The sequence below is a fragment of the Rhodamnia argentea genome, chromosome 5 (genome assembly GCF_020921035.1).
Source record: "Rhodamnia argentea isolate NSW1041297 chromosome 5, ASM2092103v1, whole genome shotgun sequence".
Taxonomy (NCBI): domain Eukaryota; kingdom Viridiplantae; phylum Streptophyta; class Magnoliopsida; order Myrtales; family Myrtaceae; genus Rhodamnia; species Rhodamnia argentea.
The window spans coordinates 16,047,980-16,075,541 of NC_063154.1; the positions used below are offsets into that span (position 1 = coordinate 16,047,980).

Sequence of the window (27,562 nt, forward strand, 5' to 3'; positions counted from 1 at the left end):
AATTACTCCAATGGAGATTGGTGGTTTCCAAAAAGGAAACACTTCCACGACAATCTAACGGTATTGTTGGTTATTTTTTACCGTAAATTTATACACTATCACCTCGTGTTTTACATAAAATACTCATTAATTGAAAGATCGTGAAGTCAAAAATAATGACAGATTGTGGGGATAGCGGCTCTCTTTCCGAAAAAAGTCAAATAAAATTAACAAGTTGGCAAGTTAGATAAATAGAAGTGGCAACTTAACAGAAAAAATCGGTAAACTGAAAAAAAAAATTATTTGTTATAAGTAAATCAAATGGAAAAGGGTAACCAAATACTAGTTGATAACTCCATAGGAGAAATAAGTGTTTCTCAGAATGATTGATAAATATAAGGCGGTAAGGAATTTAAGTGAAAGCCGGTAAATGGCCCGGTTCATAGTTCTACATTAGAGTTACCAAAAAGTCTGTAAGTCCCTCTTCATTCTCTCTATGGATTGCATTTGACGAGAGCTTCCACTCAACTCGCTTGAATAAAGTGGATGAACAACGTATTTCTTTGTGTACGCTTACATAAAGCTTGATTGGAGTTATGTTATTGGTTGTTCAAAGCTGATTATATTCTCAAGCGATTCGGGTCATATTGTTGTTGATAGATTTAGTTATTGCATCTGCCCACCACCTGTTTGTGTATATTCCTGGTATGGGCAATCCAAATTTATGTTTTTTGCATTTGGGGTTCACTTAATTTATTCTCTTTTTGAATCTTCCCACCACCTGATTGACTATATTCATAGTGCTGACAGTTCCGTTTCTTGCATTATGATTTTCGCATTAATTTGCATGAATTTATTCTTTTATTGAATCTGCCCTCCACCTGCTTGTGTTTATTCCTAAATGATAAAACCACCAATGCCTCCATCAACTACTAATGTCTTCGTGCAAATTCAGAGCTTAGGTCCCAATCCGCTTGAGTAAGAAAACAACTAAACACTTGCGTACTTGTTCATGAATAAGATACTAATTACGTGGAAGAATACAATGGCTATAGTATGTAAGAACTTTAAGGGTGTTGCCTGGATTTGTTTGGGTTTCAAGCTTACTACGTGGCGTTAATATCTCTTCTTACAGATTCATGACCCGACAAGATCGCTTGTCCGTAAATTGAAGCCCTCTCATATCCCGTCAAAGTCAACCTCCAAGTGATTGCGTAAGTGATATATATCCCAGGTATGAAAAATCACATATGATGTGCTATTTTTCAAAATTATTACTTGCTGCATTTTGAATGGGAAACGATGGAAGTTAGGTTAGGGGTTTCGCCCTATAAATGGTACAATTTTGGCTACTTTTTTAAGACAAATTACTTTTTGAATTACGATGACAAAATAAATAGTGGAGTTTGTTTTGTATGATTAGACCTCTGTTTTGTTGAGCGGTTTCTTTGAAAGACGAAGAATCAATAGCTCGGCCTTACGTTATTGAGCAACTGCTGCTTCGCCATCATTCATGATTAGGGAGTTGTCGATTCGTTCTACTTTGCACGGTTTTTCGAAATTTGTATTGTGAAGGAGCTTGGTATTGTATCGACATTCCGTTGTTCCGGATACATAGACGCATCTCAGAACTGGCCTTTGACCTTGAATTAATCAGTGAAGATCGAGAGTTGACTAGTATGTGCAGCTGCAGCACCGCTACTGCAAAAAAATTTCCCTACAAGAATGAATGAGTCTTAAGCCATGCAAAAATCCCTAGAAGCCCCCTGAGTCGAGGATTAGGATCATCCCCAATAGAGACAACGACCGTGGCTGCTGATAACATTTTGATAACTTCAGCTTTAATAAATCCAGACCCTCCTCTCTGTATCTCCAAGCGAAGTACTATACTGAAACCATTCATCATACTTCTATCCAATAAATAATGCAAACGAGTAAAATCCACAAGTTTGGTGACGTGTGAGAAAAACGAAGTATAACAGACATCTACATTTCCTGTAATCAGACTCCATTAGCTTAAAACTTTTTCCTATTGTATTCATTGTGCATTTTTCTGATGCATTTATGTTACTTGGTCGGACATCCATCCACAGATATCCCTTTGGCGGTCGGACAACTCGCCAAGTCGCAGTGCTCGCCGCCTGTTCCCCACCAATTCAGTCCCTTGTTCTCCATTCCTAGACAAAAGTACAAAAGCACCGCCATGAAGGCCACTCCCGCGTCCAGCGCTGCCGAGAGCACGTAGTTGTACCTCTGCCACCACTGCTTCCGGTAGCGAAAGACAAAGAAATTGAATATTGTTCCCACGAGGACCCACGCGTTGAAGTTCAACGGCGTGGCAGGTGGCATGTAACCGGTCGCCCCTAGGAGCACCGGGAGGTTGATCAGGGGGATCCAGGACTTGTCCGGGAACGCCTTGTGCAGCAACCAGACTAGGAAAGGGCCCACCGCGCCGGCGAGGAAGAACCAGTTCATGGCCTGGTAGTTCCCTTGGGCCCCGAAGATGCGCTTGGGCCCTACCAAGCCCCATATGACGGAGGCATCGAAGAAGACCCTGTCGCCCGGGCACGTCCAGGGGCTGTCTGGCGGCAGGAGCTCATCCTGGCATATGTTGGTGATGGAATTGAGAAGCCACCATGCCACGGCCATGTTGATGGTCCCAGCAATGATCGTGCCGATGAACTACATCAACCACGGTGGGTTTTGCATTCAAGAATCAGCCAAAACACTTCCAGCAGCTAAGATTTTGAGTCATAAGACAGGAATATAATGTACCTGAACTAAGAACATTGATCTTGGAGGGATCTTCATGTAATGTCCAAGCTTGAAGTCATTGAGGAAGGACACAGCTTGGGCCATGCTCATGTAGCCATAGGTCTTGAAGCACACATTTGCTATCGGTCGACCCGGATATATCACCCCCATGATATATTCCGTAATAATGTTCAATCCCGGCGTCTGTAAGTCATATCAAGTATTGGCCATGAATATATAAGGATTTATGATTCCAAGCGATAAGACGAGTTTGTGTTTTGTTAGCAGATGCGACCTGGTTCGTCGTGGCGGTGATGATACTGACTGGAAGAGTGAAGATAAAAGCGAGGGCGCTGGCAAAGAGAAGTCCCCACCATGGCATTTGGACCTGCTTGTTCAAGAATATGCAGAGCGCGAGAGACACCGCAACAGTTAGAGCGAGCAACAAATAAAACCACCACGAAGGTATGTCCTCGTATCTTCGCATCAATCTCGTGTGGATGTCTTCCTTCCCCTTGTACGAGGCACGATACCGCTCGTAAATTTCTCTGCTCCCATTGTCCGAGCAATGAACATTTCAGAATCTATTTCATTCACATTGTAGGATAAAGGCCGAAATCCAGAAATTCAATCAGATGAAGAGTAATTAGTACCTTCCATAGAAGAAGCCAACGTGGGTCAGTGTGGACGCGATCGTGGCAAAACCAAACCCGTAAGTGAGAGCGAAGAACATGCTCAGATGAATCCGTCCTTGCTCCCCGTACTTGGCCACGTCCAGCTCGAAGTTCTCGTCCACGATGGCCGAGATGTTGTACGTCTGGCCTTGGTTCGTGAACAAGTGCGATGAGAAGATGGGAAATCTATCTGCGCCATACAAATTGAATCCCCAATACGCTAACGGGATGGCAACGTACACCACCAATGCGTATCCTGCAAAGACGTTCATTATGGCGAAGAACGGGCATATGAGAGGGCTGAATAAGAAGGACGCGACCGCTGTCCAGTCGAGGGTCAGCGCTCCGAGCCCGAGCCCTTGCATCCCGGACCCGATCTGCTGAGCCGTGACTGACTTGGAGAAGGCCCAGCAGATCCAGGATATGTTTGTGATTGTCGGGAAGAGGTAGCCCGGGACGACGTACCACGAGAAGCTGCATATCATGGCTATCACAAAGAATTTTGCCCGCGACATGCGTCGATCATCTTTCTCATGCAAAGCCCTGCGAAATCCATATTACCGATTTCAGATGACGAACAATCTGATGAACATGATTACTATTGCAGATTGAGCTTATCACCAGCAAATGCATCCTCGAAAAGTGCCGACTATCATAACGACATCACATTTCATTATGGCATGGCTAAAAAACACTTAGACAGTTCCTGAACTTCACTTCGACAGTTCCTGAACTTCATAATACGGATACTCAAAAAGTTCAGAATCAAATTATAACTTCCTAAGACAAAGCTTCCAAACTGAACATTGATAGTCGTACTTATGAACGGTGCTTTGGGTCTCTTGCTCTGTCTCGTTCCTAATTGCCATTGATTGCCTTACGCTTAGACATCAGATATACGTCATACTGAGCTCTAACTCGAGATCCTGTCGTCCAGGTTTTTCGTAATGGGACAGATTTCACATTGCTGACATTGTTCAGGGTCATACACCGCTAGTCCTCACTATCTCTCAAGCCAGCCAGATCCAATTTCGGCGTTGAAGTTCCGGCATCATCGTCCTGCTTAAGTTGCATTTCGAGAGCAAAACGCTCCTTAATTTCCTCGCTAAAGTAAGAATTGCTGGTACGATCTTATTAGACCTTACGTGACAGCTATAGAAATTTCAGCGGAGCAGACCACAGTAGAGAATGCACGTAACCATGTTCACAGGAAAAGTCAGAAAGATGCACTCCAAAATTTCCACTTCTTTGACCTCGATGGTTATCCTCGTTAAGATCTTTTCTGGTGATTTGCATGCGGAGCTATCTAGAAATCTTTGACTTTGTTTATGAATCCAGATGGAACTAATTAAGGAGAATGATGATTGCTACTTCTGAATCGAAAGAGGTAAATTTCCCGGGGAAAATTTGGTAAGGCAATGAAGAAAAGTCTAATATCAAGAATTTCGACATAAAAATTAGTCACGGATAAAGCTGACCGACATTGAGAAGTGAGCAACCGGTCCAGTTCAACCCGAGAACTGCATAGACAATTTCCGATTGATTCCAGGCTGGTTCATACAGGGACTTGTTTGATTCCTAGATAAAAAGTTTGGGAGTCGGCCGCGACTAGTTTGGTTCCGGATCCCACCGGCTGCACAGAACTAATGCCCATCCTTAATTTTAAGTGGTTCAAACTTAAATTATAAGTTAAGTCTCTTAAGCACTTTCTCATTTTTCATTTTGGTCAACATGATATGGTGTCTTTGAAGTTGAAAAAACAATGATCCTTGGGCTAACAGGTTCAGTTCCTAGTTCCGAAAATTAAGAATCGACTCTAATGTGGTAGTATCTATCTAACTTCTTGGTCTAGAATCTACTCACTTAAAAATCGATCGCAACTACTAACGACAAACCTATGTCATATGTAAATACGTTATATAGGAATTTTTTTTTTCATATGTTTTTTCATCAAGCTCATTGACCTAAAATTCTTGATTCAGGACCACCCACGTAGGCCCATGTGTCGGATCGTGTGTTGACTGTTGACTATAAACGCCGTTGACTTGGAACCCGAACCGGGTCAAATTGGTCGTCCCCACCCCATGGATCACGCGAGTCACCCTAATAGATCGGCCATGGACCATTTGCCCCCGTCCTTTGCCCGTGGGCTACTCTTCTTATTATAGTCATTAAACCAGCACTGAACTAATGCGATCAATAATAAACATCCCCACCATGCAACGACGGGACCGAGGAGGCCGGCGAGGGCAGTCGGGCACACACTCTAACAGTGTAACACTCAAAGTAATCGCCATGGGAAAAAAAAAGGGCCGATCAATCTAAATTCCAAGTGAAATTCTCGTCTCGAGCCACCTCTTGAGCTAGATGCTAAAAATTTTTTCTCCTCCGACCTGTCTAAGTTAGACACTGGCATTTAGAAGCGATCAATTCTAGATGCCGGTAAGCCTCGAAAATTGCCGGTAACTAGCCCGATTGCTTCCCTTACCTACGTCCACTAGTGTCCTCACATCGCAGTGCGAATCTTCTCGTGTGTGTTAACATGAGCTGTCTATTAGATTCAAAATAGGAAGAGTTCTTCTTATTTTATACTATTTCTATGTATATCCCCTAATTTGTAGGTCAATTAGGGTTAATTCTTTTCTCTGTATATAAGTGTGCTTATAGCCTTGTAAACAAATGGAGGAATAGAGAAATCACAATTGATTCCTTATAGAATTCTTCTTTTTCTACGGTGTGATGGACAGGAGAAATTCCTTGTGTCGTGCCATGGACTGTGGGGCATGATTGCGACCCAATGACCCTACCAATTTGAATTCCATTGTATCTGTAACTACACTTCATTATAGTCCAGTGGCCATGAGCTGTGGGCATCATTTACAGCAACAGCAACAACTAGGGCTGGTCAAGCCGGACATGCCGACAGCTTTGTGCCCATATCGTAGTTGTAATTAAATTCTATTCCTCCGTTTTCAGCTCACGGGTGTGGAAAATAACAAGGCGCGAAGTCAAGCGTAATAAAAGGAATTTCTCAAGTGTGTGAAAGAATATGGGAAGAGATTACCAATACGAAGGCGAATGTCCAAGTCGTAGGCATGGATTCCTAAGACTTAGCTTTTTCCCTTTTCTTTTTCGAATCTTTTTTTTTTTTTTTGGCAACGAGGGCGAAAAAGAAAGAGACATTAAATATAATAAGAAATCTCTCTTATTAAAATTGATTTATTAGGTGATATGGAGTTATCGGAAGAGTTTACATAGTCTTCGAAAGAGATTCGCACTCAACCATTACATGTTTTTTCTCACAAGCCTAGGACCCCCTTAGACACGAAATGAGTTTTCTATCTCAAATAGAAGTTTTCAGATTTTTTTTTATTCTTCTCCTCCCCCTTTTGAACGTGCATTTGACAAGCGGAGTTTAAAAACACCAAACTTGGTATACCTGTCAACTGCCACGTGTCGTCCGACTCGGGAATTTGATCAGAAAACTTAACATAAATTAACGGAAGGTGAATTTATTACATTTATATTAGTTTGAGGGTTTTTGTAGTATATTCCTTATTAGTATTAGATTTCCTTTCTGGCATGATGGAGACCCATCTAGTATAGAGAAGGTAATTGACCCAACTTATCATTTACGTCATGATTTAAAGTGAAGAATTGAGTAGCGAGTCGATGGTTAAGATAAACTCTTAATTTCGAGCAACAGACATTATTAATTATCTCATGGAGAAAGAGCAATTCCCGCAATTTTATTAAAAATTAACAAATAAAATGGATATTAAATTGCTAACCGGAAGAGGGAGACTTGAACGAGAGTGCTAGGCCACCACATGTGAGCAGGCTCCACCACGTACTTCCTCAGCAGCCCCGCCCATCCATAACCCAACACCTGCACTTCTCTTTTCCTCGCATCATTAGCATTTTCTTTGGCCAATAAAAATAATCACAACAACAACTCATTTCATGCACTTTTTATTGTCTAATTTCAAATTTTAATAGTTTGTATCTTAGATTTCTATCGAAGAAAACATACAATATAGAGTAAAACCTAGGGTTTTTGCAATCTCAAGGTGAAATGAGTGAGTCAATAGTATAAACTCGAAGATTATGATATGTCATAATTTCCATACGACGCTCTTTTTGTTCCATATCTTCTCGTTCAATCACTTGAGTAGCATAACTTTTAACAAAAATTTGCTCGAGCAACTTCACCTGTTACGAATTTTTTCCTTGTAGATGGAAATATGTTAGGAATATTTTATGCTAATAGGGGTCCACATGTTACGGCCACCTCTAGATACTTTTGGATTTTTTTTTTATATTGTAAAGTTTGGCTTCCTAGTTGTTTGAGGCCTTTCTGATGATTAGAATATAAACCTGTTTGCCCTTTGTGTTTCGCAGCTGGCGATTAGAATTTGATCTGAATCTAACCTCGAATCACTAGCTAAAGAATATGAAACAAATAAAGATCTGTTCATGCAGAAAAGCAAAAGAGAGACCCCATTTCAAATGAATATTTAAAAAAAATAATTAGAGACCAATCAAAAGTTTTTTGAATGAAAGGCCAAAGTCCTTTAACCATAGGAAATTTACCTGGGTAGTGATTATGAGAAGCCAACCAGCAAAGAAGGAGATACTCCGGACATAGAAGGCCTTGATTATGTTGACGATGCTCACCGCGTAGGCCGAGCCCGACCCGAATGCGCTCCCGGCATTGGCGAAGATGGAGATGAGCACATGCTCCTTCATGTTGAACGGCCCCGGGTTGAGCGAGAACGTCCTCGGTCCAAGCCCGGGGATCCGGAACTCGGCCACGGGGAGCACGGCCGCCATGAACTGTCCGATTGGGAGGGTCGCCACCTGCACGGTGATCTGAGTTATGATGAGGGGCTCGGTCCGGTACGCGAAGAACTGGTTGAGGAAAGAGAGGAGGGCGCACGAGAGCACCCCGAGGAACCACATCCGAAAGGTCCACACGGGCAAGGTCGGGTCGTCGGTGTTGGTCACGGTGAGCCGGACTTCCTCAATGGGTGAGAGGTCGTCCTCAGCGTCACCCACGTTGTTCGCCGGCATCGGCTTTTTCGAGTTGGCGACGGCAGAAGGCAGGGCTTCTAGTTCTACACTGCCCATGGCGTTGGATATGTAAGAGAATTGAGGAGGATTTGGTTGTGTGTGTATGGTTTGAAGCGATTTTGAAATGCTGAGCTCAGCCTTTTTAATGTAAATTGGAAGTTTGACTGGTCGAGGCACGCTGGACAGACTGGACGTCACTATCCTTTTTGAGTGGGCTAGTGCAAAAACGGAACGAGACAATTATTGCCAAGGGAGGACCCAAGTTGGCCAAATTGAAAGGAAAAATAAAAGAAAGAAAGGGGAAGTTAGTTTACATTCGGATGCTTCGTTATTAAATTATGCAAACTATTATTTTTTTTTAAATAAAAGGGCGAGGAGGCGCCGGCGAAGCTAATCTTCCGAATGTCATCGGGTGATGCTATGACCAATGCGGAAATAATACTGAAATAAAAACTGAGAAAAATAAACAAATACAGATTTACGTGGAAAACTCTTGCGGGAAAAACCACGGCGAGAGGAGAAGCAAAATCCAATATAGAAATTCTAGAATTACAAAAAGTGGCTAAAAACCTAAAGACTATTTTTCCGTCTCTACTTCTTAACCTAAATAATTTGAGAAAAATAATACTCAAACCCTAAAGTTAGCCCAAGCCTATAGAGAATTCAAGGCATACTCAACTAAAGAGTTCCACACTCGCTACTCAATATTCCATCGAAGCCATAACTATTCAGTACACTCGTAAGTATAACGACCTATGAACACAGTTTCATTGGAGTGCTTAGAAATCAAAAAGTGTGTTTTTTGGGGCTAAACGCACAGTGCTTGTTAACTAGGGGGAACGTAGCCAGCAAGATAGTTAACAAGCCTTGTGTGAAGCACTGGTCGATTACGCAGAAATCGAAACTTCGATAACTCATTCCAGGCATGGGATGTTATTATACTTGCCTATCTGACGGTAGCCAACCGAAATTGACATGGAGTCTACCTTCTCCACCATCACCCTCCCAAATTAAAAGAAAATACTTTTCTTCCCTTCATCTTAGGAAATACCCTGAATTTTACGTCTCAAAGTACATATGAAGAAGTTTAAGCACTTATTCAGGTGCAAAGTTATTGATTTAGCGTGCGTTCAATGCCATTGCAGGTAAAATCATCTACTTGTCACGTCACCTGGATTCCTTGTTGCCATCACATTTGCTTAGAAAAGCTTTATTTTTTTATTTATTTATCGATTTTAAAAAAGCTTTGTCAAACGAAAGATTTGAAGACAAGGAAAAATTAATGATTTCGTAAATAAGACGGAGACTTTGAAAAAAAATTGGAGATTTGAAAAAGGAGTGTGAACTGGAGTTGGGGGATTTTACTATTTTCGTTTCGGTTCGTGGGTTTGTCCCATTGAAGACATGGAGAAGAAGATGAGGACGAACAGCACCTCTTTCTTTTTTTGTCTTTTTTCCTTTTTTTTTTTCTAGATTCTATTGTCTTCATCGGCGGAATGTGCGGCGGCCTAGGGTTAGTGGGGTTCTTGCCGACCCATTTTGACTTGTGATTAATGGAAAAGGTGATTGTGAAAAAAATAACAGTTGACTAAAAAATTATTATGAGGCCAACCTTTCAAAATTTTATAATTCACAATTTATTGTTATTTTCATAGTCACCAAACTATCGGTAAAGTTACATATATGAAAGAGAGATCCCATGAAGGATTTCAATTTCATTTTTTTTTTATTTTTAGGATTCCATTATGAAATGTCCATTTCTTTGCTAAGTGGATTATGATATTGTTGTCTAACAAAACTTTGATGAACTTATACTTAAATTGTCAAGATATTTGTTAGCTCAGTCCCATGGACATCACAATTTTTCGTAAAGTGTATTTTCCATCTCCGTGTAACCGCAAAATTGGCTTAAATCTTCCTCTTCGAGGACAAGCGCCTTGCCATCTCTTGGAATTTTCACTTATTGTACCATAATTTGGATCTTATCTATACGAAAAACCTTAAAATACCCGAATAAGAAAAAGCTTGCAACACTTTCAAATATGTACGATTATCCTAATTTAGTCGATCAAGTACAAACCAAAGTCTGAAAAAAGAGACAAAACTCACAGCCATCAGCGGGGAGTAGGACAACGAAGATAAGAAGCAATAATGGCCATGAAACCCAAGTGCACGCACTTGCATGGCGTGCCGGCCAAGAGCAAACCCACTTGGCTTTGGTTTTGGCTCTGGCTCAAAAACCCTAACTTCAAACCACGGCACTCAAAACTCCCATCCCATCCCAACCAGGAAAGCAAGCCGCGCCCATGATGCACCACCATCACTTCCATCCCCATCGCTCCATTGTGTTCCCACTTCATCCCTATGGCTCGACCCGCCCGGTGCCCGGCCTCAATGGAGAAGGTGACTATTGAACTATAATGCGCGAAAACTAACCAGGACCTTACAAATAAGTCGATGCGAAAAGTCCAGAAAAATAACGATGAACGATAAAGGACACCGGAGATTACGTAGTTCGATCCGAATATCGGTACCTACATCCACAAATAGAGCCAATAAAAACAATCCACTATAATTAGATAATCGTAGTTACAATCACTCAATATGCTCGTATTTTCCAACCTTAAATTACACCCAAGCTCCATGTATTTATAAATAATAAATCAACTTAGATGTAACTTCACGAAGCACAAAATCATCGTGTTCTCGGAATTCCTTCGTGCGAACTTCTCTTTGAGGCTTCAAACTCCACGTGGCTTTGGCGGTGTCAGAGTCTTCCTTTTCGTGCGCCGCTAGAGTCACTATGTGCGGCCTCTGCAGAAGGGAATTAAAGCACAAAACCCTTCTTTTGTTTTATTCATGGACAAAGACGTTTCTGCCATCAAATGGGCATAAAATATTATCCTCCCCTCTTTTTCGTCCTTTTGTGGCAAAAAAAACCCTTTTTTTTTTTATTTGTTCTTTCGGCCCCATAATTGATTTGTGGGCTCACAAGATATACTCCAAAAGCAGAATATACATGTGCACTTCTTTTATTTGGCCAGAGGAGTCCACGAAGCTAAATCTGATCAAATCTTGCATATTTCAAGATTTATCCATCTCCGTAGAAATTCAAACTCGAGACACAAAATAACAGTGACTGCGCCCATCTCTAGAGTCGCATTCCCTCTTGGGGGGATGCTGAATCTCTCGAGTTTCGTCCCAACGTGGTCCCAGTCGTACCGACGCCGCCGCATATGGTTTTCCACCGAGAGGGCGACGCTCCAATTCCCGCTGATGGCAGCAAGTGGCAATGGCGTGGAGGAAAGAGAGAGAGAGGTCACGTGTACAGCCGGCGAACGACATGTGAAGGCCCTAGTTTCGAAAAGAGCAATCACAAGCGCAATAACCTAGCAGCGGCCAACGAGAGGCATAGGCAAGCACAAACACGCGTCATTGTTCTTCTTGCTGCTTCTTGGTTGGATTCGTGATTGTAGTGTTGCTGTCGCTGAGCTTATATGGTCTTCGCTTATCAGTTTCATATATAAGTTAGAATAAGATATGTTTTATCATATCTTGTGTTTGGTAGCTGTCCGGGATAGGATGAAAGGGATATAAAAAGGATATAGACTGGATAAAACTATCCAAAAGAGGAGATGTGATAGATCACGATAGGATTTCTTAAGAGAGCGGAACCAAAATTTTCTCATAAGCACGCCCGTCCTCCCCGCCGGGCCGCCTCCGCCACACCAGGCCGCATCTCCACCATGTCGAGCCACCCCTCCAATGGTGGCAACTGTTAAGTGTAGCCGCCTCTCCGGCGATGCTAGGCTAGGTTCTCTTGCCGCAAAGCCGAGTATTTCCACGACCTTACTCTTTAAAGGATTTTTTGACGTGATATGAGATTATGTCTGTCATTCTTTAATCGCTTGAACCTTTCTAACATTCAAAAGATATCTCGACATATTGTGAAGAATTCGAGGTTGATCGTCAACTTTCAAGATAACTCTTTTGTGCGACTTGCATGAGTGCATCTTCAACTTATAAAAAGAGACCTAATAATTAGATTGTTCAAGACTTGTTTACTCGCTCAACAAGACAACGAGCAAGGTCGGTGGGTCATTTTTAAAGGATTCGACTCCAAATAAAGACTCCCACTTCTACGAGGTCTACTATGTTGATGTTGTGTCCAAATTCAAATGGCAAAAATCTATGCTCAACAATAATTCACTTACCGGAACTCATAATTTCTAAAACATCCTAATGTTTCAGCAAAATAGAGTCAATCTCATCTACATCTTGCCTCTGTTTATCCGGCTTTAAATCCGTAGTGTACCAAATATTAGATAGGATATGACAAAATCCTTACGTTTCTTATTCTATCCTATCTCGTCATATCCATACTTGAAATCCGAACGACCAAAAGCAGCCATAGAGACTAGAGAGAAAGAAAGAGGAGGAGGAGATGGCCTTGATGAACTCAACTACGAAACAGGTTCGAAATCATTATCTAATCTAACTCTGATTTGCAAGAATTCCTCTACGATTTTCTTCCTTTAATTGAGTTGATCTTCGGGATTTCATGGGATACTTCAAGTACTTCAATTATTGAATCAATTACATGTCAATGACGCAAAATATATTTCGTAATATTCCTTTCGTTTGCTTCCTCTTTAAAGCTAACTGAATAAAATAGTTATTTTAGAATTTTCCAATTATAGAATTCCTTGGGCAACAAACTACAAGTCACTTAATTTGCGTGGAATTCTTATAAAAAGGGCCACTTGGGAACCTCCAATCACAAGTCTGAAAAATAAAATAAAGATCTGTTCATGCAAAAAAGTAAAAGAGAAAATTAGAAAAATAGAGACCTATCAAAGCAGATTTGATTTAAAGGCCCATAGGAAATTTACCTGGGTAGTGCTTATGAGAAGCCAACCAGCGAAGAAGGAGAGGCTCCGGACATAGAAGGCCTTGATTGTGTCGACGATGCTCACCGCGTAGGCCGAGCACGGCCGCCATGAACCATCCAATGGAGAGGTTCGCCACTTGCACGGTGATCTCGGTTATGATGAGGGGCTCGGTCCGATACACGAAGAACTGGCTGAGGAAAAGAGCAGGGCGCACGAGAGCACCCCAAGGAATCACATCCGGAATGTCCACATGTGTAGGATCAGGTCGTCGGTGTTTGTCACGGTGAGGCGGACTCGCTCGATGGGCTAGAGGTCGTCCTCGGTGTCTCCCACATCATTCGCAGCCATTGGCTTTCTCGAGCTGGCAGCAGTGGCGGCAGCGGTATCGGAAGGCGGGGGCGTCTAGCTCTAAACCGCCCATGGTGTTGGATATGTGTGAGTATTGACTATTGAGTGGGTTTCGCTTATCTGTGTGCATGGTTTGAAGTGATTTGAAATGCCTATTTTGGCATTTTTAATGTGGATTAGAAGCTTGAATTGGGGAGTCATGCTGGAGAGATTGGACGTGACTATTCTTTTTGAGTGGGCTAGTGCAAAATGGGAACGAGACTATTATATTGCCAAGAAAGGACACAAGTTGGCCGAATTAAAAAGAAAAATAAAAGAAAGGGAAAGTATGTTAATGTCTGATGCTTCATTATTATTGAGATACACGTGTCGGTTGTATTATAGAAGTTTTATATTGGAGAATTGATGTGGTATGAAGCAATTAATATATCCAAATTGGCATATAACTCGATGGCTTAAACTTTTGAGTGAGGATGAGTCCAACTAAAAATGTTGACGGACTTAGATTTGGGCTCCCTCTTGGCAATCTCTCCTAATGAAATATCGCATTTCTACTTTGCACTCCCAATAATTTTGAAGCTATTCTATTATGCCAACTATTTGTAAGTTTTTATAAGAAAAAAAAAAAAAAAGGGCGAGGACTGGAAGGGGTCGCCGGCGGAGCTACTCTCCCAATAACTGGATATCATAAGAGCTTCACACTCGCTACTCAATATTCGATTGGAATCATAACTACTCCATTCACTCGTAGATGTCAGAAGTTCCTCTATAAGAGATGGGGGGTGCTCGAAATAATGGATGCTTAGAGATTTGTCTCAGTAGCTCGAAGTCGTGACATCATTCAAGATATTATGATCCTTTTTCTTATTGGGGCTAGGTTATTGATTTAGTGGGCGTTCAATGTCATTGCGGGTATATTCATCCGCTGGTCTGATCACCTCGAGCCCTTGTTGCCATCACGGTTACTTAGAAAAGCTTTTGTCAAACGAAGGATTTTAGGACAAGGAAAATAAATGATTTTTTTTTTGTCATAAGGAAAATTAATGATTTCGTAGATAAGACAACTTTGAAAAAATCTCCAATTTGAAAAGGCCAGGAAAGCAAAGTATAACGTCAAACTAAAGTTTCGGGTAGAGAATCCTTTTGGATTTGTGGTTTGTCCCATTGAAGACATGAAGATCAAGACAGGATGAACAGAATCCTTTTTATATGTTCCATTGTCTTTTTCAGCGGAATATGCCGCGGTTTCGGGTTAGTGGGGCTTCTTGCCAACCCATTTTGACTTGTGATTCATTTAAAAGGAAAATATATACGAATTGATTACGTAACCATTTTTCGATAATTATGAAAATAACAGTCTCTAAATCACAAAAAGAAAAAAAAATAAAAATTAATTAAAAACTATTATGAGATCAACTCTTTCAATAATTTATAGTCCACAATATTTTGTTATTTTCACAGTGACAACAAAAACTGTTATGCTAGTGAAATCACATATACACCCCATGAAGGATTTCAATCTCTATTTATTTAGTTTTTGAAAATTCCACCATGAAATGTCCATATCTTTTGCAAAGTGGATTATCACAGAGTTGTCTCCCAAAATTGTTACACTTACCATTTAAATTGTCACAATATTTGTTAGCTCATCCAGTGGACATCACAATTTTCGAAAACGCATATAAATAGCTCATTTGACAATCATTTAAATTGCTTTCTAAAACCAATTCCCGTCTTCAAACATTCTTTCTAATAAGAATGCTTCATTAATTATCTATAGTATGGGAGCAATGAGATTTTTAGATATGGTGTTTCGAATTAAACGAATTATGGTTGTGGAATTTGTACTTAGCGTTGTTGTCATCATAAGGACTTACCTTTCTCCATTAAAGAGAAGAAAGATGCACTCTCTTGCAAAGCCGATTCCGCACTTTGGCTAACTGCTTACATGCGCGACATCCGGCCTTGGGAATCTCGTAGTCGACAAATGAACAGGGCGTCAGTGCCAAGCACAAAGTATCTAAACTCACCTTGGTAGAGGTACGACAAAAGCCCCACTACCGAATGCATGGAAAAAACTTTAGTGATAAAAAAAACAAAAAAAGAGAGGGGGGAGAAAGTTGCTAGCCTAATAGTCTAAAAGTACTGTAAGTTATTTATGACGATATGATTTCCCAATTGATGAGTATTTTATGCAAAACACGAGATGATAGTGTGTGGATCTACGGTTGAGATTGTAGTGTTCCTCACATTACTGTCAAGAAAGTATTTTCTAAAAAGAAAAAATAGCTTAATCTTCCACTTCGACACATAGTATCTAGCCATCTCTCGAATTTCCATCTATTGTAGCTTAATTTAGGTTTATCTATACGAAAAACCGTAAAATACCCATCTAAAATAAATCTCATAATACTTTCAATAAATATGTGTGGTTAGATTAATTTGGTCAATCGAGTATAAACCAAGTCAAAGGAATCGGTATTAGCTACGAAAAACTGCAAATTTGGACATAAGCTTTTTATCATACCAGCCGTATATGTCACAAGTATTCGTATCTATATTCAAAGTACGAAAATATCCGAACAAGATAAAGGAAAAAAAGAAGAAGGAAAAGTGGCCATGAAACCTTAGTGCTACCAAAAAAATAAAAAATGAAAACCTAGGTGAACTTGTGTGAAAATATTGTAGACAACAGACCTGCCAAGCCAGCAAAAAACACTCCATTCGAATGATCAACGTTTCAGATTTTTGAGAAATCCTTTTCTCACTCACCTTCTCTCTTCCATAGACACCCCACCTTCTCTCTCGACAAATTTCTGCAAAAATGGGGAGTCTACAAAAGCGAGGAGCCAGCACTAGGATTATCCAAACCTTTCGCGGGGCAATAGGATAGATTAGAGCCCCCAATCACATTGCCCACTCGAAACCTCCCAGCGACGGCGGAAATCCCTTTGAGAGGAGGGGTTTTCCGGGCGGGCTACGGCAGAAGAGAATCAATAAAACAAACATGAGATCTGGAGTGGTCACCGAGGTGTTGGAGTTGACGAATACTTCGGCCACCCTTTTTTTCTCATACCGGGCACGCCCACGTAAGTTTAGGAAAATTGAAGTATGAACCAACGACATGTGACTCCTGCGCATGGAATGTCGAGTTTCCTACTACTCAAACAGCAGACGGGGCTTCCACCCCAAGTGAGTGAACGGTGGCCTTGCTCGCCAGTGAGCAGGGCAGGGCAGCACTCTTGAAACAACATTGGATTTTAGGCTTGTGTTTTAAGTTGGCCTGTTTATTGTAGGATCAAAGGGATTTGGATAGGCTTGGGCTTTGGGTCCTTTTTAAGTCCTATATATTGTACTCGTATAAGAGATCATTGTAACAATGATTGTGGTTGTAAACCTAAAAATAATAGTGGAATCTCCTAGCAAAACGTAGCCCTATTCTAGAGTAAACTTGGGTAAAACTCGTATATCATCCCTCTTTTTTTATTTTTTCTGTGTGATTGTTTTGATTTGATTTAGGATATAACCCATCCAAGGGAGGGAGCCGAAGGTTGGGAGAGGCGATGACTTCGAGCAGCACGAGGGTGCTAGACTGAATCCCAAGGGTAAATAGAGTTTGGGAATCAAAGATGGTGGAGAGGGCGACAGACTGGATCGGCGAGTGAGGGCGAACGAAGACATCGGACTAGGCGAAGGACTCGACAATGATCATGGACAGGGCAGCCACTACCATGGAGAGCTTGTGGGGAGTGAGAGAGTGAGGTCAAAGCTTGAAGGAGAAGAAGCGGGTGTTTATGGAAGAAACAACGCGAGTGAGACAAGGATTGCAGAAAAATCTGAGACGTGGGCCTCACCGAGAACATGTCGATCCTTGAACACTGTATTTTATCATAAAATTGATGTTGAAATTTAAATGTGGTCGAAAACATGGTTTTGATATCAGTGATAGTTTGTGGTTAGTGATGCGCCAGTGTATACAGTATGGTATACTTAGTGTAGGAATAAACGGGACAAGAAGGGGTAATTTTAGGAATGTAGGTCATGGGATAGTTTGATTGGTTGATAGAAATGGTTACAGCAGTTAGAGGAGATGCCGATGGATGAGCAATACGCCATGGTTTTTCAGTTTATGCTCCCCTCACTTCCTTAGTACAAATGAGGGAGTGTCTTACCTATTTATACTAGTCCTAAGTCGGTGGAGGAAGTCTACACACTCTTCTAATTGTTTCCGAAACTAGTCACTGCACTGCAAGCTGATTTTTTATTAGAGAATTTTGGAGCGGCCGCTTGGATGAGAGATCTGGAGCCTCTTCAACTTGCTGCTTGCTTTCCACGTAGTTCTAGGTTTCTCTAGTTTGGACTAGAGACTCCTTGAAAAATGGATCACTAGTATATGTGTGAAAAATTATGTACAACCCTTATTTTGATGCCAAAAGTTTCGTCCGGATCACCTAAGTGTCAATTTTTTTGAAAAATAATTTTTTTACTGCCAACTCCGATATGCATAGCCGGAAATCTAATGTGACATTTTTTTTATTAATATTTGAAACTGACGTGGCTCGCCAGAGGCCCAATCAACAATAAAAAAGACTAAGAATTGCAAAAAATTTTAAAAAAAAATCGAATAGTTTAAAAATATAAAAAATTCTAAATTCTAAAAATTCTAAAAATTGAAAAAAAATATTAAAAAATACAAACTCAATTATTTGAAAAAATGCTAAAAATTCTAAAAAAACGCTACAATTTGAAAAAAAAAATGTTACAAAATAAAAATTTAATTATTTCAAAATAATTAAAAAGCTAAAAATTAGAAAAAGGCTAAAAAATTTAAAAAATTTAAAAAATTTAAAAAATTAAAAAATTAGATTAATAAAAATTTAAATAAATTTAAATAAAAATATTATTTGAAATAAATTAAAAATAAGGTTAAAATTTTTAAAAAACTAAAATTAAAAATAAAAATCTACAATGGTTAAGCACGCAGTGAGGGCTAGTTATGCGTCATTGTTTTTTTTAATTTTGAAGCTAATTTTTTAAATTTATTTTAAATAAAATTTATAATACAAATTGTATTAAAAATTAATTTCAAAATTAATTTCTAAATTTAATAAAAATATGAACAAAATAACCTGGCTAAACTTTAAAAAAATTAAAAATAAAATCTAATTAGGTATAAAAAATAAAAAATAAATTGCATACAAATTTTATTAAAACTGAAAATTTGGTTTAAAATTTTACAAAAAAGGGAAAATATTGGATAAACTTTAAAAAAAGTTAGATTAATAAAAATTAACAAAAAAACTTAAAATATTTTAAAAATTTTAAGTTTAACCAATTTGGTTTTTTTCATTTTTATCCTTTTTTGTTACAATTTTAAGCTAATTTTCGATTTATTTGAAATAAATTTTGTAATTTTGGTTTTTTTTACTATCTATTTCTTTATTTTATTTTTTAAGTTTAGAAGTCTAGGTGGACTTAATTTTTTAAAAATTATACCACTTCATATTAGAAATTTAATTCAAAGTGCCTCATCTTAATTTTGCACGGATTTTCTCGCTAGAGGGACTAAGGGGATCGTTTTGTCTTCGATTGGACATTTAAGTGATCCGGAAGAAACTTTTCGCACCAAAGCGAGCACCATGCACAATTTTTTACCTCGATACTAGTCTTCTCGCAACTAATTTCCAACACTCCCCCTTGATATATTTTCGCGATATTTGGAACATGTCTGGGACGCACTTCGAAATTCCTTTTGAAATTTGTGGCATGCCTTTTTCAATCATAGCTCCATGATCCCTTGCATCTTTTGCCACAACACTTGCACTCGTCTTCGAATTAGCATACCTCTTTCCCAGCAATGTCCATATTTCTCAAGCCATCAAAATGCCCTTAGTTGTACTTGTTCTCATCGAATGTAGAGATGGATAACTTACAACTAGGAGCATTGCCAAATGAATATCTTCAAGAAGACACATATGTGGAGTAGCCACAAAGCTTTATCACCATTGGCCACTACTCATCGTCTACACTAATAGTGATTGGGCAGAATCAACTGACGACAAGAAGAGCACTATCGACTATGCATTCACTCTTGGTTCTGAAATATTCTATTGGGCATCCAAAAAACAAGACTCGGTGGCTTAGTCTACTGCTGAAACTGAATACGCTGCGGTTGCTACAATCACGACTCAAGCACTATGGCTTTGGAGAATTCTAGAAGACATCGGAGAAGCTCAAACGAAATCGACTCCAATATTTTGTGACAACAAGTCCGCAATTGCTACATCCAAGAATCCCTTCTTTCCCGGAAGAACCAAACATACCAACTTTAAATATCACTTCATACGAGAAGTACAAAATAATGGAGAGATCGAGCTCAAAATTGCAAGGCCGAAGATCAAGTCACGGACATATTCACTAAAGTGCTACCGCCAGCAAAGTTTGAGGTGTTGCGGAACACGCTTGTAGTATCACCGAAATTGGATCAAGGAGGAGGGTTAAATTAGTGATCCAATTTCTAGAATTTTCAAGGTGGATATTAGCTAGAAAAGTCAAACATAATATTAGAAAAATTTTAGTCTTAGGCAGCAACGAAGGTGCGAAGAAAAGTCTAGAGAGTACAAGCAAAATATTGAAGTCTCTAGAATTATATGGAAAAGGACGAAAGAGAAAAAATCTCTCCGACGAAAGCAGGGATTTTCCTTGCCGACAACAACCCCTCGTGTACTCATCCTTATTTCTTTGCTCAGTCTTTTACCTTAAACCACCGTATAAACTAATTCCTAACAATCATGGAATATAGCGTACGCAATGCTCCCTTGCACTTGGGTGGCGAGCCATTCAAGAGCGAACCCATTTGGCTTTGGCTTTGGCTTTGGCTCGAAAACCCCACCTTCAGACCATCGCAGTTAAACCATTTACGCAAGCTGTCGTCCGGAGGCAGCAATGCCACTCCGAACTCCATCACTCCGTCTTCCCTATCTATCGTCATGGCATGAGCCGCTAGGTCCCCGGCCTTGAGGGAGAACGCGACTGTGCCCGTCTCCAGGATCGTGTTCCCTCCGGGAGCCACGCTGAATCTCTCGAGAGACGTCTCCGCCACGTGCTGGAATCCGCGGTGTAAAAGCATGACCCGGGCGTGGTCCCAGCTGAAAGTTTCCCCCCGCATAGAGTTTTCCACCGAGAGAGAGACGCTCCAGTTCCCGATAATGGCCGGCGGCAACGGCGTGGAGGAAAGAGACAGAGAGAGAGAGGCCACGTGGATCACCAGCCACCGATCTGCGGAGGCCAAGATGGTGCGGAGAATAAAATTCCGAAGCGCAATGAACCCGAAGACAGCAGCCACAGCCACGGCACAGCCAACGATCAACAGGATGAAAGTACAAACAGACGCCATTGTTCTTCTTGCTGCTTCTCGGTTGGATTCGGGATCGTAGCGTTGCCGTCGCCGAGCTTGTTTTGTCTTCGCTTCCATGCTAATTGTAGAGTAAGTTTTTCATTGAACTACCCGCGATAAGTTTGGTTTGCTGCAACTGTCTACTCTCAACCCTCAATCCCCAACAGAAAAAAACTCCTTCCTTTTGTCACCCCGGAAAAAAACTGCTTAAGCAAAACAGAACAAACAAGTATGAACAGAACGTAGATGTCGAATGCGTAGATGAATTCTGATTTAAAAAATTTTTAAATTTCCAATGAGAATAATTAATAATTACGTTTACATAACTAGCTATAAAAGTAATTATTTCCTCCCCATCTCCCCTTTTCATTTTGCCACTAGTTTCCTATCATTTTTTCTTTTGTTCCTCTTGTTCTACTTCTGAGCCAAGCTGACGAGATTTACGATGCACATGCCAAATCCCGGCGAGCCCGAGCTTGCCTGTGGCCATTCGTTGGCCGGTCACAACCGGGGAAAGAAGACAGAAAATGGGGAGAACAGAGAAAAAATAAAAATAAAAAACAATTAATATTTTGCTTCTTAAAAAAAAAGTAAAGAAAATTAAAAAATAAAAAATAATAATTATAAGGAGTTCACAAAGGAAAATTAAATTTGATTTTTCATACCAAACGGTGGAAAATATTTTTTTAGTTCATTTTTCAGATTTCAGCCAAATATCAAAATATATTGTCATTTTTCTGGAAAATGACTTCTTGAAAAATATTTTCTCGAAACATCACATTTTTTGGGTAATTAACAGAGCCTAAGGGTATGTTTGTTCTGCAAAAAATGAATGATTTGAAAAAAAATTTCCTAAAAATTATCGCTTGTATTGCTTACAATGAATCAAAGAAAAAAACTTCATCGTCCATGAAAATGTATAGATTTAAATTGTTGGCAATAGTGAAGACATTTTTCAATGACTAATCATCATAAGCGATATAAATGTTCATTTTTAGGAAAATATTTTCATAGCATTATCTCATGCGAAATAAATGGAGTCTAGGATTAACCCTTTTTTGTTCATTTTGTTAGAATATAACTGAACTATAATGAACATAATCCAACCGCTTAGTCAAGACTCAGAGCAAAATATATTCAACTTCGAACTTTATTTAATTTGGTACCCATCCTACTTAAGCCTTATGCACCGATAGTACCTCTTCACTAGTTGCAATTCTTTTAGCTATTTGTATCCAAAAGAAATGGTTACAATACATAATTCATTACTTGATTTATGAGGAAGAGTGGATTGTGTGATCATTGTATGTGTTAAGATGAAGAATATATGAATCCATTTACAAGTTTTATGAATTGACTACCTAAGGTAACAAGGTATCATAATATCATAATCACAGAAACTATCATAGCAGCCTCTAACACTTTTAATCAGAATGCGTATGAGATAATTGTTCAAACAGTTCTAAATCTATTGTATGATAGCTAGTCTAGTACTAAATTTTTTAATGTGGCAAATTTAGTCCTAAACATTTCGACGATTTATTAATGTAGTTCAAAATTTGCCTGAAATTGTTGATTGAAAGGCCATCCGTCCGACGACACAATTAGCACTAGCATTGACTATTTTTGTAATTTTCTTTTAAAATATTATTATTCATTTTCTTTTCTCTTTTTTTTTTTTTTTTTTTGGGTCACCGGCCATCATCTTCTCTACATATGTTTCCCTATATTATTCATGTCCAGTCGGACAATCTGTTGTTCTTTGGAAAAATTATCCAAAAAGTCCTTAACTTATTATATGATGGTCAATTCAGTTCTAAGTATATCAATTGTGCTAATTTAATCCTAAACATATTGACAATTTACCAATTTAGTTATAAACTTTTCAATTATGCCAACTTAGTCCTAAACCTTTTGACGATTTGCTAATTTAGTCATTTTGGCCAATTTTCATGGAAAATTGCTTACAACAAGGTCTAGTCGGTGCTAGTTATGTTACGTGGTACGGTCAACGCTAACGGGGTAATTTTTTAAATTTTAAATTTTTTATTTTACCTTTTTTTTATGTTTGTTCCTTTCCTTTTCTTTTTTTCTTTTCCTTTTTCTCTTTTTTATTAACCACACGGAGAGGAAAAAAAAAGAGAAACAAAAAAGACAAGAAAGAGAAAAAGGAAAGGAAAGGAAAAACCAAAAGAAAGAGAGAAAAGAATAAAAAATTCAAAGAATTTAAAAGTAACAAAAATAGTCAAAGTCGGCCCCGGCCGTGCCATCGCTGGTTAGACCAGCACGTCAACTACTTTTTAGTGCCTGGTCAGAAAAACGCATATGATTTTGTCGAGAGGATGAAGCAGAGAAGAAGCGAAAGTGAGAGTGATTGAGCGTGAACTAGCAAAATTGACTTTCCAGACGGAGGAATTCAATGGCTGGAGCGTTCAGTTCGAGTTTTGAGGTACTTTCTTAATTACTCTCGATCAGTGGGGCCATGCTTAAGAGGAAGAAGATAAACAGGACAAGGAAAGTAAAATAAAAATTAAATCTAAAAAAAATTAAAGGGAAAGAGAAACAAATTCAGAAAATTATGTAAAACATTACCGAAAATCGTCAACGTCAGCGCTTGCCGTGTTGCATAAGAGGATCCATATCAATGCTACCGGTGTCACATAGAATGATTCCGACCAAAATTAGCTGAAAGTACTACATAAGTAAATTATCAAATTGTTTAGAATAAATTGACAAAATGGAAAAATTCGAGATTGAATTAACTGTTATATAAAAAAGTTTGGGATGGTTTTGGACGATTTTCCCCAAAGTGTGGATGATGCAATTAGCCCCGTCCCCTTTTGGGGCCATGTGGATAATATTTATGCACCTGTCTTGTGAATCCCTTTCCTTTTTATTGTTTTCCAAAATTTTGAAATTCCCCTTTGTCTCCCTAATTTATCCATCCACATGCTGATCGACAATCATGAATCATCATTGACAACTTTTCAACTTCATCGAACCTCTTTGCATAATCGGCAACTTTAAATTATATGAATTTGGTTTAATTTCTAACGGGAATCTCTTTAGAAATATACATCAAATCTTAGACAAAAGGGCATGGAATGAGAGATATAGCTTCCTATTTTATTTAGAGAAGCAAATCTAAGTGATAACGTGTAACCTTAACTTTTAAATTAGTGGATAATGATCTAAAGCAAATAGTGGATTGCACTCAGATTTTTCAATTATATTAGAACTTTGCGATCGATTAAAACAAAGTCGTGGCGAAAGGTTCATTAACCTCTGTTCCTTTTGATTGCAAGCAAGAAAGTAAGAGGTATTTCCCGATATGAATTTTAGTCGGTAATATGGATGTATATACGTGTATAGAGAGGGATACAATGCTTAATTTTTATTTTGTAATCTCGTATGGATGGAGCTCGTATAAAAGGAAACTTGATTGAGAAAAATAATGCTAGTGATGAAGAAAAGATGAACAGTTCGATTGATCCAGTACACGTGCATGTGTGTATATGTATCATTATTGTTAATGTAGGAAACTGGGAGCTTCCCCGGGTTTCAGATTATTTGAAAGGGAAACTCTACCTTGTGAGATTTCTTCGGAAACATCAAGCAAATCTTCATACAAAAAGCTGTGGGATGTAGTAATTCTGAAGGATTCAACAGCAACTTTTAAAGAAATCTCTCCCGAAAAAAAAAATGCAACTTTAAAAGAAGGAAATCTAAGTGATAATATGCAAACATTAAGTAATTTTGAAGGATTCAAATGTAACTTTTAAAATAGTTATTCTTCTTGCTGCTTCTCGGTTGGATACAGGATTGTAGCATTGCTGTCGCCTGTCTTGCCATCCCTTGAATGTCCATCTATTGTAGTTTAATTTGGATCTATCCATACAAAAAACCTTAAACATGTCTAACGTGCTAGCTTGGACTCAAGTTATTTCTGTTCACACGACCTCCAGTGTTTTATGCAAAACACGCAGTGATGATATGTGAAGTGATGATATGTGAATCCACGATTGAGATTGTACGGTGCTGATAGCATTTTCCAAGAAAAATCTCACAATATTTTCAAATATGTATGGTTTGACTAATTTAGTCGATCAAGTAAAGTCTAAAGAATGGATGAGACAAAAAAAACTACGAACTTGGGGGAATAAACTTTCGAACAGGTACCCACACATGGGTGGCTCGGTTGGTTAGAGCGTACTAGTGATTGTGTGGTTAGGCGCACTAATCCTAGGTTCGATTCCCCAGCTGAGCATTTGTGATTTAAGTGTGGGGCCATGGCGCATGGCGGTGGGTTGATGTGCTAGTCTCCCTCGATGAATAGTAGAGATGCGCGCAAGCTGGCCCGAACCAGACACTTTGGTTATAAAAAAAAAAAAACTTCCGAACATGTTAAAGAAAAAAAGAAGCAAAACTAGCCATTCAATCCAGTTGGGGCTTGCTCAGTTGACACTTGAGGTTCGAATCCCCATTTTCGGGGGAGTTGGGGGTGGGGACGCTTAAAAAGGAAGCATGGTTTCACAACCTAAGCACATAGCACACATGTTGGCTTGTGCAATAGAATAAAATATGAATCAGACAAAAACAAAAAATCTAGGTGCACTGGCGAGAGAGCATTGAGTACCCTAGACCTAGACCTGCCAAGTCAAGCAATAGAACACCCCATTCGGAGATCAGCATGTGTCTTGTAGACAATGTAGAGCCCATGTTTCAGAATTTTCGGAAATTCTTTTCTCCCTCGCCTTCTCTGGGGTTTGGGCATGGGAGAGGACGAGATGTCGGAACGGGCGAAGGCCCCGAGCCACCCGGAACTCGACTGTGTCCATCGTCTCCAGTGTTGCCTTCCCTCCTGGAGCCTCGCTGAATCTCTCTCGAGAGGTGTTGGCCCCGCGCTCGCCGCCCAAAAGCATGACCCAGGCGTTGTCCCAGCCGAACGTTTCCCCTCGCTTAGGGTTTTCCATCGAGAGGGCAACGCTCCAATTCCAGCTGATGGCCGGCAGCGGCACCGGCGTGGAGGGAAGAGACAGAGAGGGAGAGGCCACGTGTACCGCCGGCGCCCGCCGATCTTCGAAGGGCCAAGTGTGGAGGTAAAAACTCCGGACCCCGAAACAGGAAGCAATAGACACGGCACAGGCGGCGATCAACAGGAGCCAACGACAAACATGCGCCATTGTCCTTCTTGCTGCTTCTCGGTTGGATTCGGAAACATGTGGCTGAGATTTTATAGAGAGAGAAGAGGAGATCGCGTTGATGAACTCGACCAGGAAACGGCTTCGAAAGTATTATCTAATCTAACTCTGATTCAAAAGAATTCATCCACGATTTTCTATCCTTCCATTGAGTCGATCTGCGGGATTTCATGGGACAAATATTGTAGGATATTTGAAACTTATCGCAACAACTTACTTGAATCCTAACCTATCAAAAAGTTGCATTTAAATAATAACAATTACCTCGATTGCCCACTTTAGTCTTAGCTCCGTCCACGTAACATTATTGCCTATTTAGTCCTTCCGACCTAAACAAGATGATGGCCGAGACTAAGGTCGACAAAATTATATAATATTTTTATTTTTTTTGTTTACTATAGGCCCAACCCTTGTCGGCATTGGGCGAGGGCTTGGCAGCCCTAGCCTGCCATAGTGAGGGCATTGCGGTTCTCGCCAAATCTATGCTAGGCAAGGGTTGCTTGGTGAGCTCGTCAGCCACCGCCGAGGCTTTGGACCGGCAGAGGATAATAATAAAAAAAATACAAAAAAAGTACAAAGGAAAAAAGAAAAGTAGTATGTTAAAAAAATTAAAAATTAAAAAAATTGTATGAATTGTCTACATTAGCACCGACCATGCCTCGTATTATAACTAGCATCCACATCAATAATTTTCCGTCTAAAATTGATGGGAAAAATTATATTAACAAATTTTCAAAAGGTTTTGAGATTCAAATGGCCAATTAAATGTTTGTGGCTGAATCGACTTTTGTAGATAGGTTTAACACTTTTTTGGTAATTATTTCGAAGGATTCAAATGGATCGAAAGCCACAATCTTTACACGAAATAAAAACTTCTCACCTTAAATATATCATCCACATAAATTTTAAAAGTTGCTCTATTAGTCCTGGATTTCATAGAGTGCCTCGTTCACAATTATTTTTCCGCCGTAGATAAATTCTGGTTTTAAAAATTTTAAAATTTCCGATAAGAATAATTAATATATTATGTTTAGATGACTATCTACAAAAGTAAATATTTCCTCTCCATCTCCCCTCTTCATTTTGCCACTAGTTTCCTATCAATTTTTCGGGAAAAGTACACTAGAAGTGCCATAACTTTTGTACGGCATTCACTTGAGTGTCATAACTTTCAAAATGTTCACTTAAGTGCCATAACTTTTAAAAATCGTTCACTCGAGTGCCATGTTGACGTGGCAACCGGAA

At 39.6% G+C, this 27,562-nt stretch overlaps 1 protein-coding gene across 1 annotated transcript; it reads right to left on the reverse strand.

Moving 5' to 3' along the window:
* Window positions 1-1,813: 1,813 nt before the first annotated feature.
* Window positions 1,814-8,628, reverse strand: LOC115731316 (oligopeptide transporter 4-like). Its single transcript, XM_048278781.1, has 6 exons — window positions 8,001-8,628; window positions 7,199-7,296; window positions 3,387-3,950; window positions 3,029-3,281; window positions 2,755-2,937; window positions 1,814-2,661 (listed from the first exon to the last, which is right to left on the reverse strand). Exons 1-6 carry the CDS (start codon window positions 8,535-8,537, stop codon window positions 2,047-2,049), a joined length of 2,250 nt encoding a protein of 749 aa, XP_048134738.1. The 5' UTR covers window positions 8,538-8,628; the 3' UTR covers window positions 1,814-2,046.
* Window positions 8,629-27,562: the final 18,934 nt, after the last annotated feature.

What these genes read in the sequence shown, in the direction of transcription:
- LOC115731316 (XM_048278781.1), bottom strand. Translation starts at nt 8,537, where the DNA reads ATGGGCAGTGTAGAACTAGAAGCCCTGCCTTCTGCCGTCGCCAACTCG. An exon ending in TCACCGCCACGACGAACCAG is followed by an intron (nt 2,938 to 3,028) that starts GTCGCATCTGCT and finishes TATGACTTACAG; the next exon opens with ACGCCGGGATTGAACATTAT. An exon ending in GATCAATGTTCTTAGTTCAG is followed by an intron (nt 2,662 to 2,754) that starts GTACATTATATT and finishes TGGTTGATGTAG; the next exon opens with TTCATCGGCACGATCATTGC.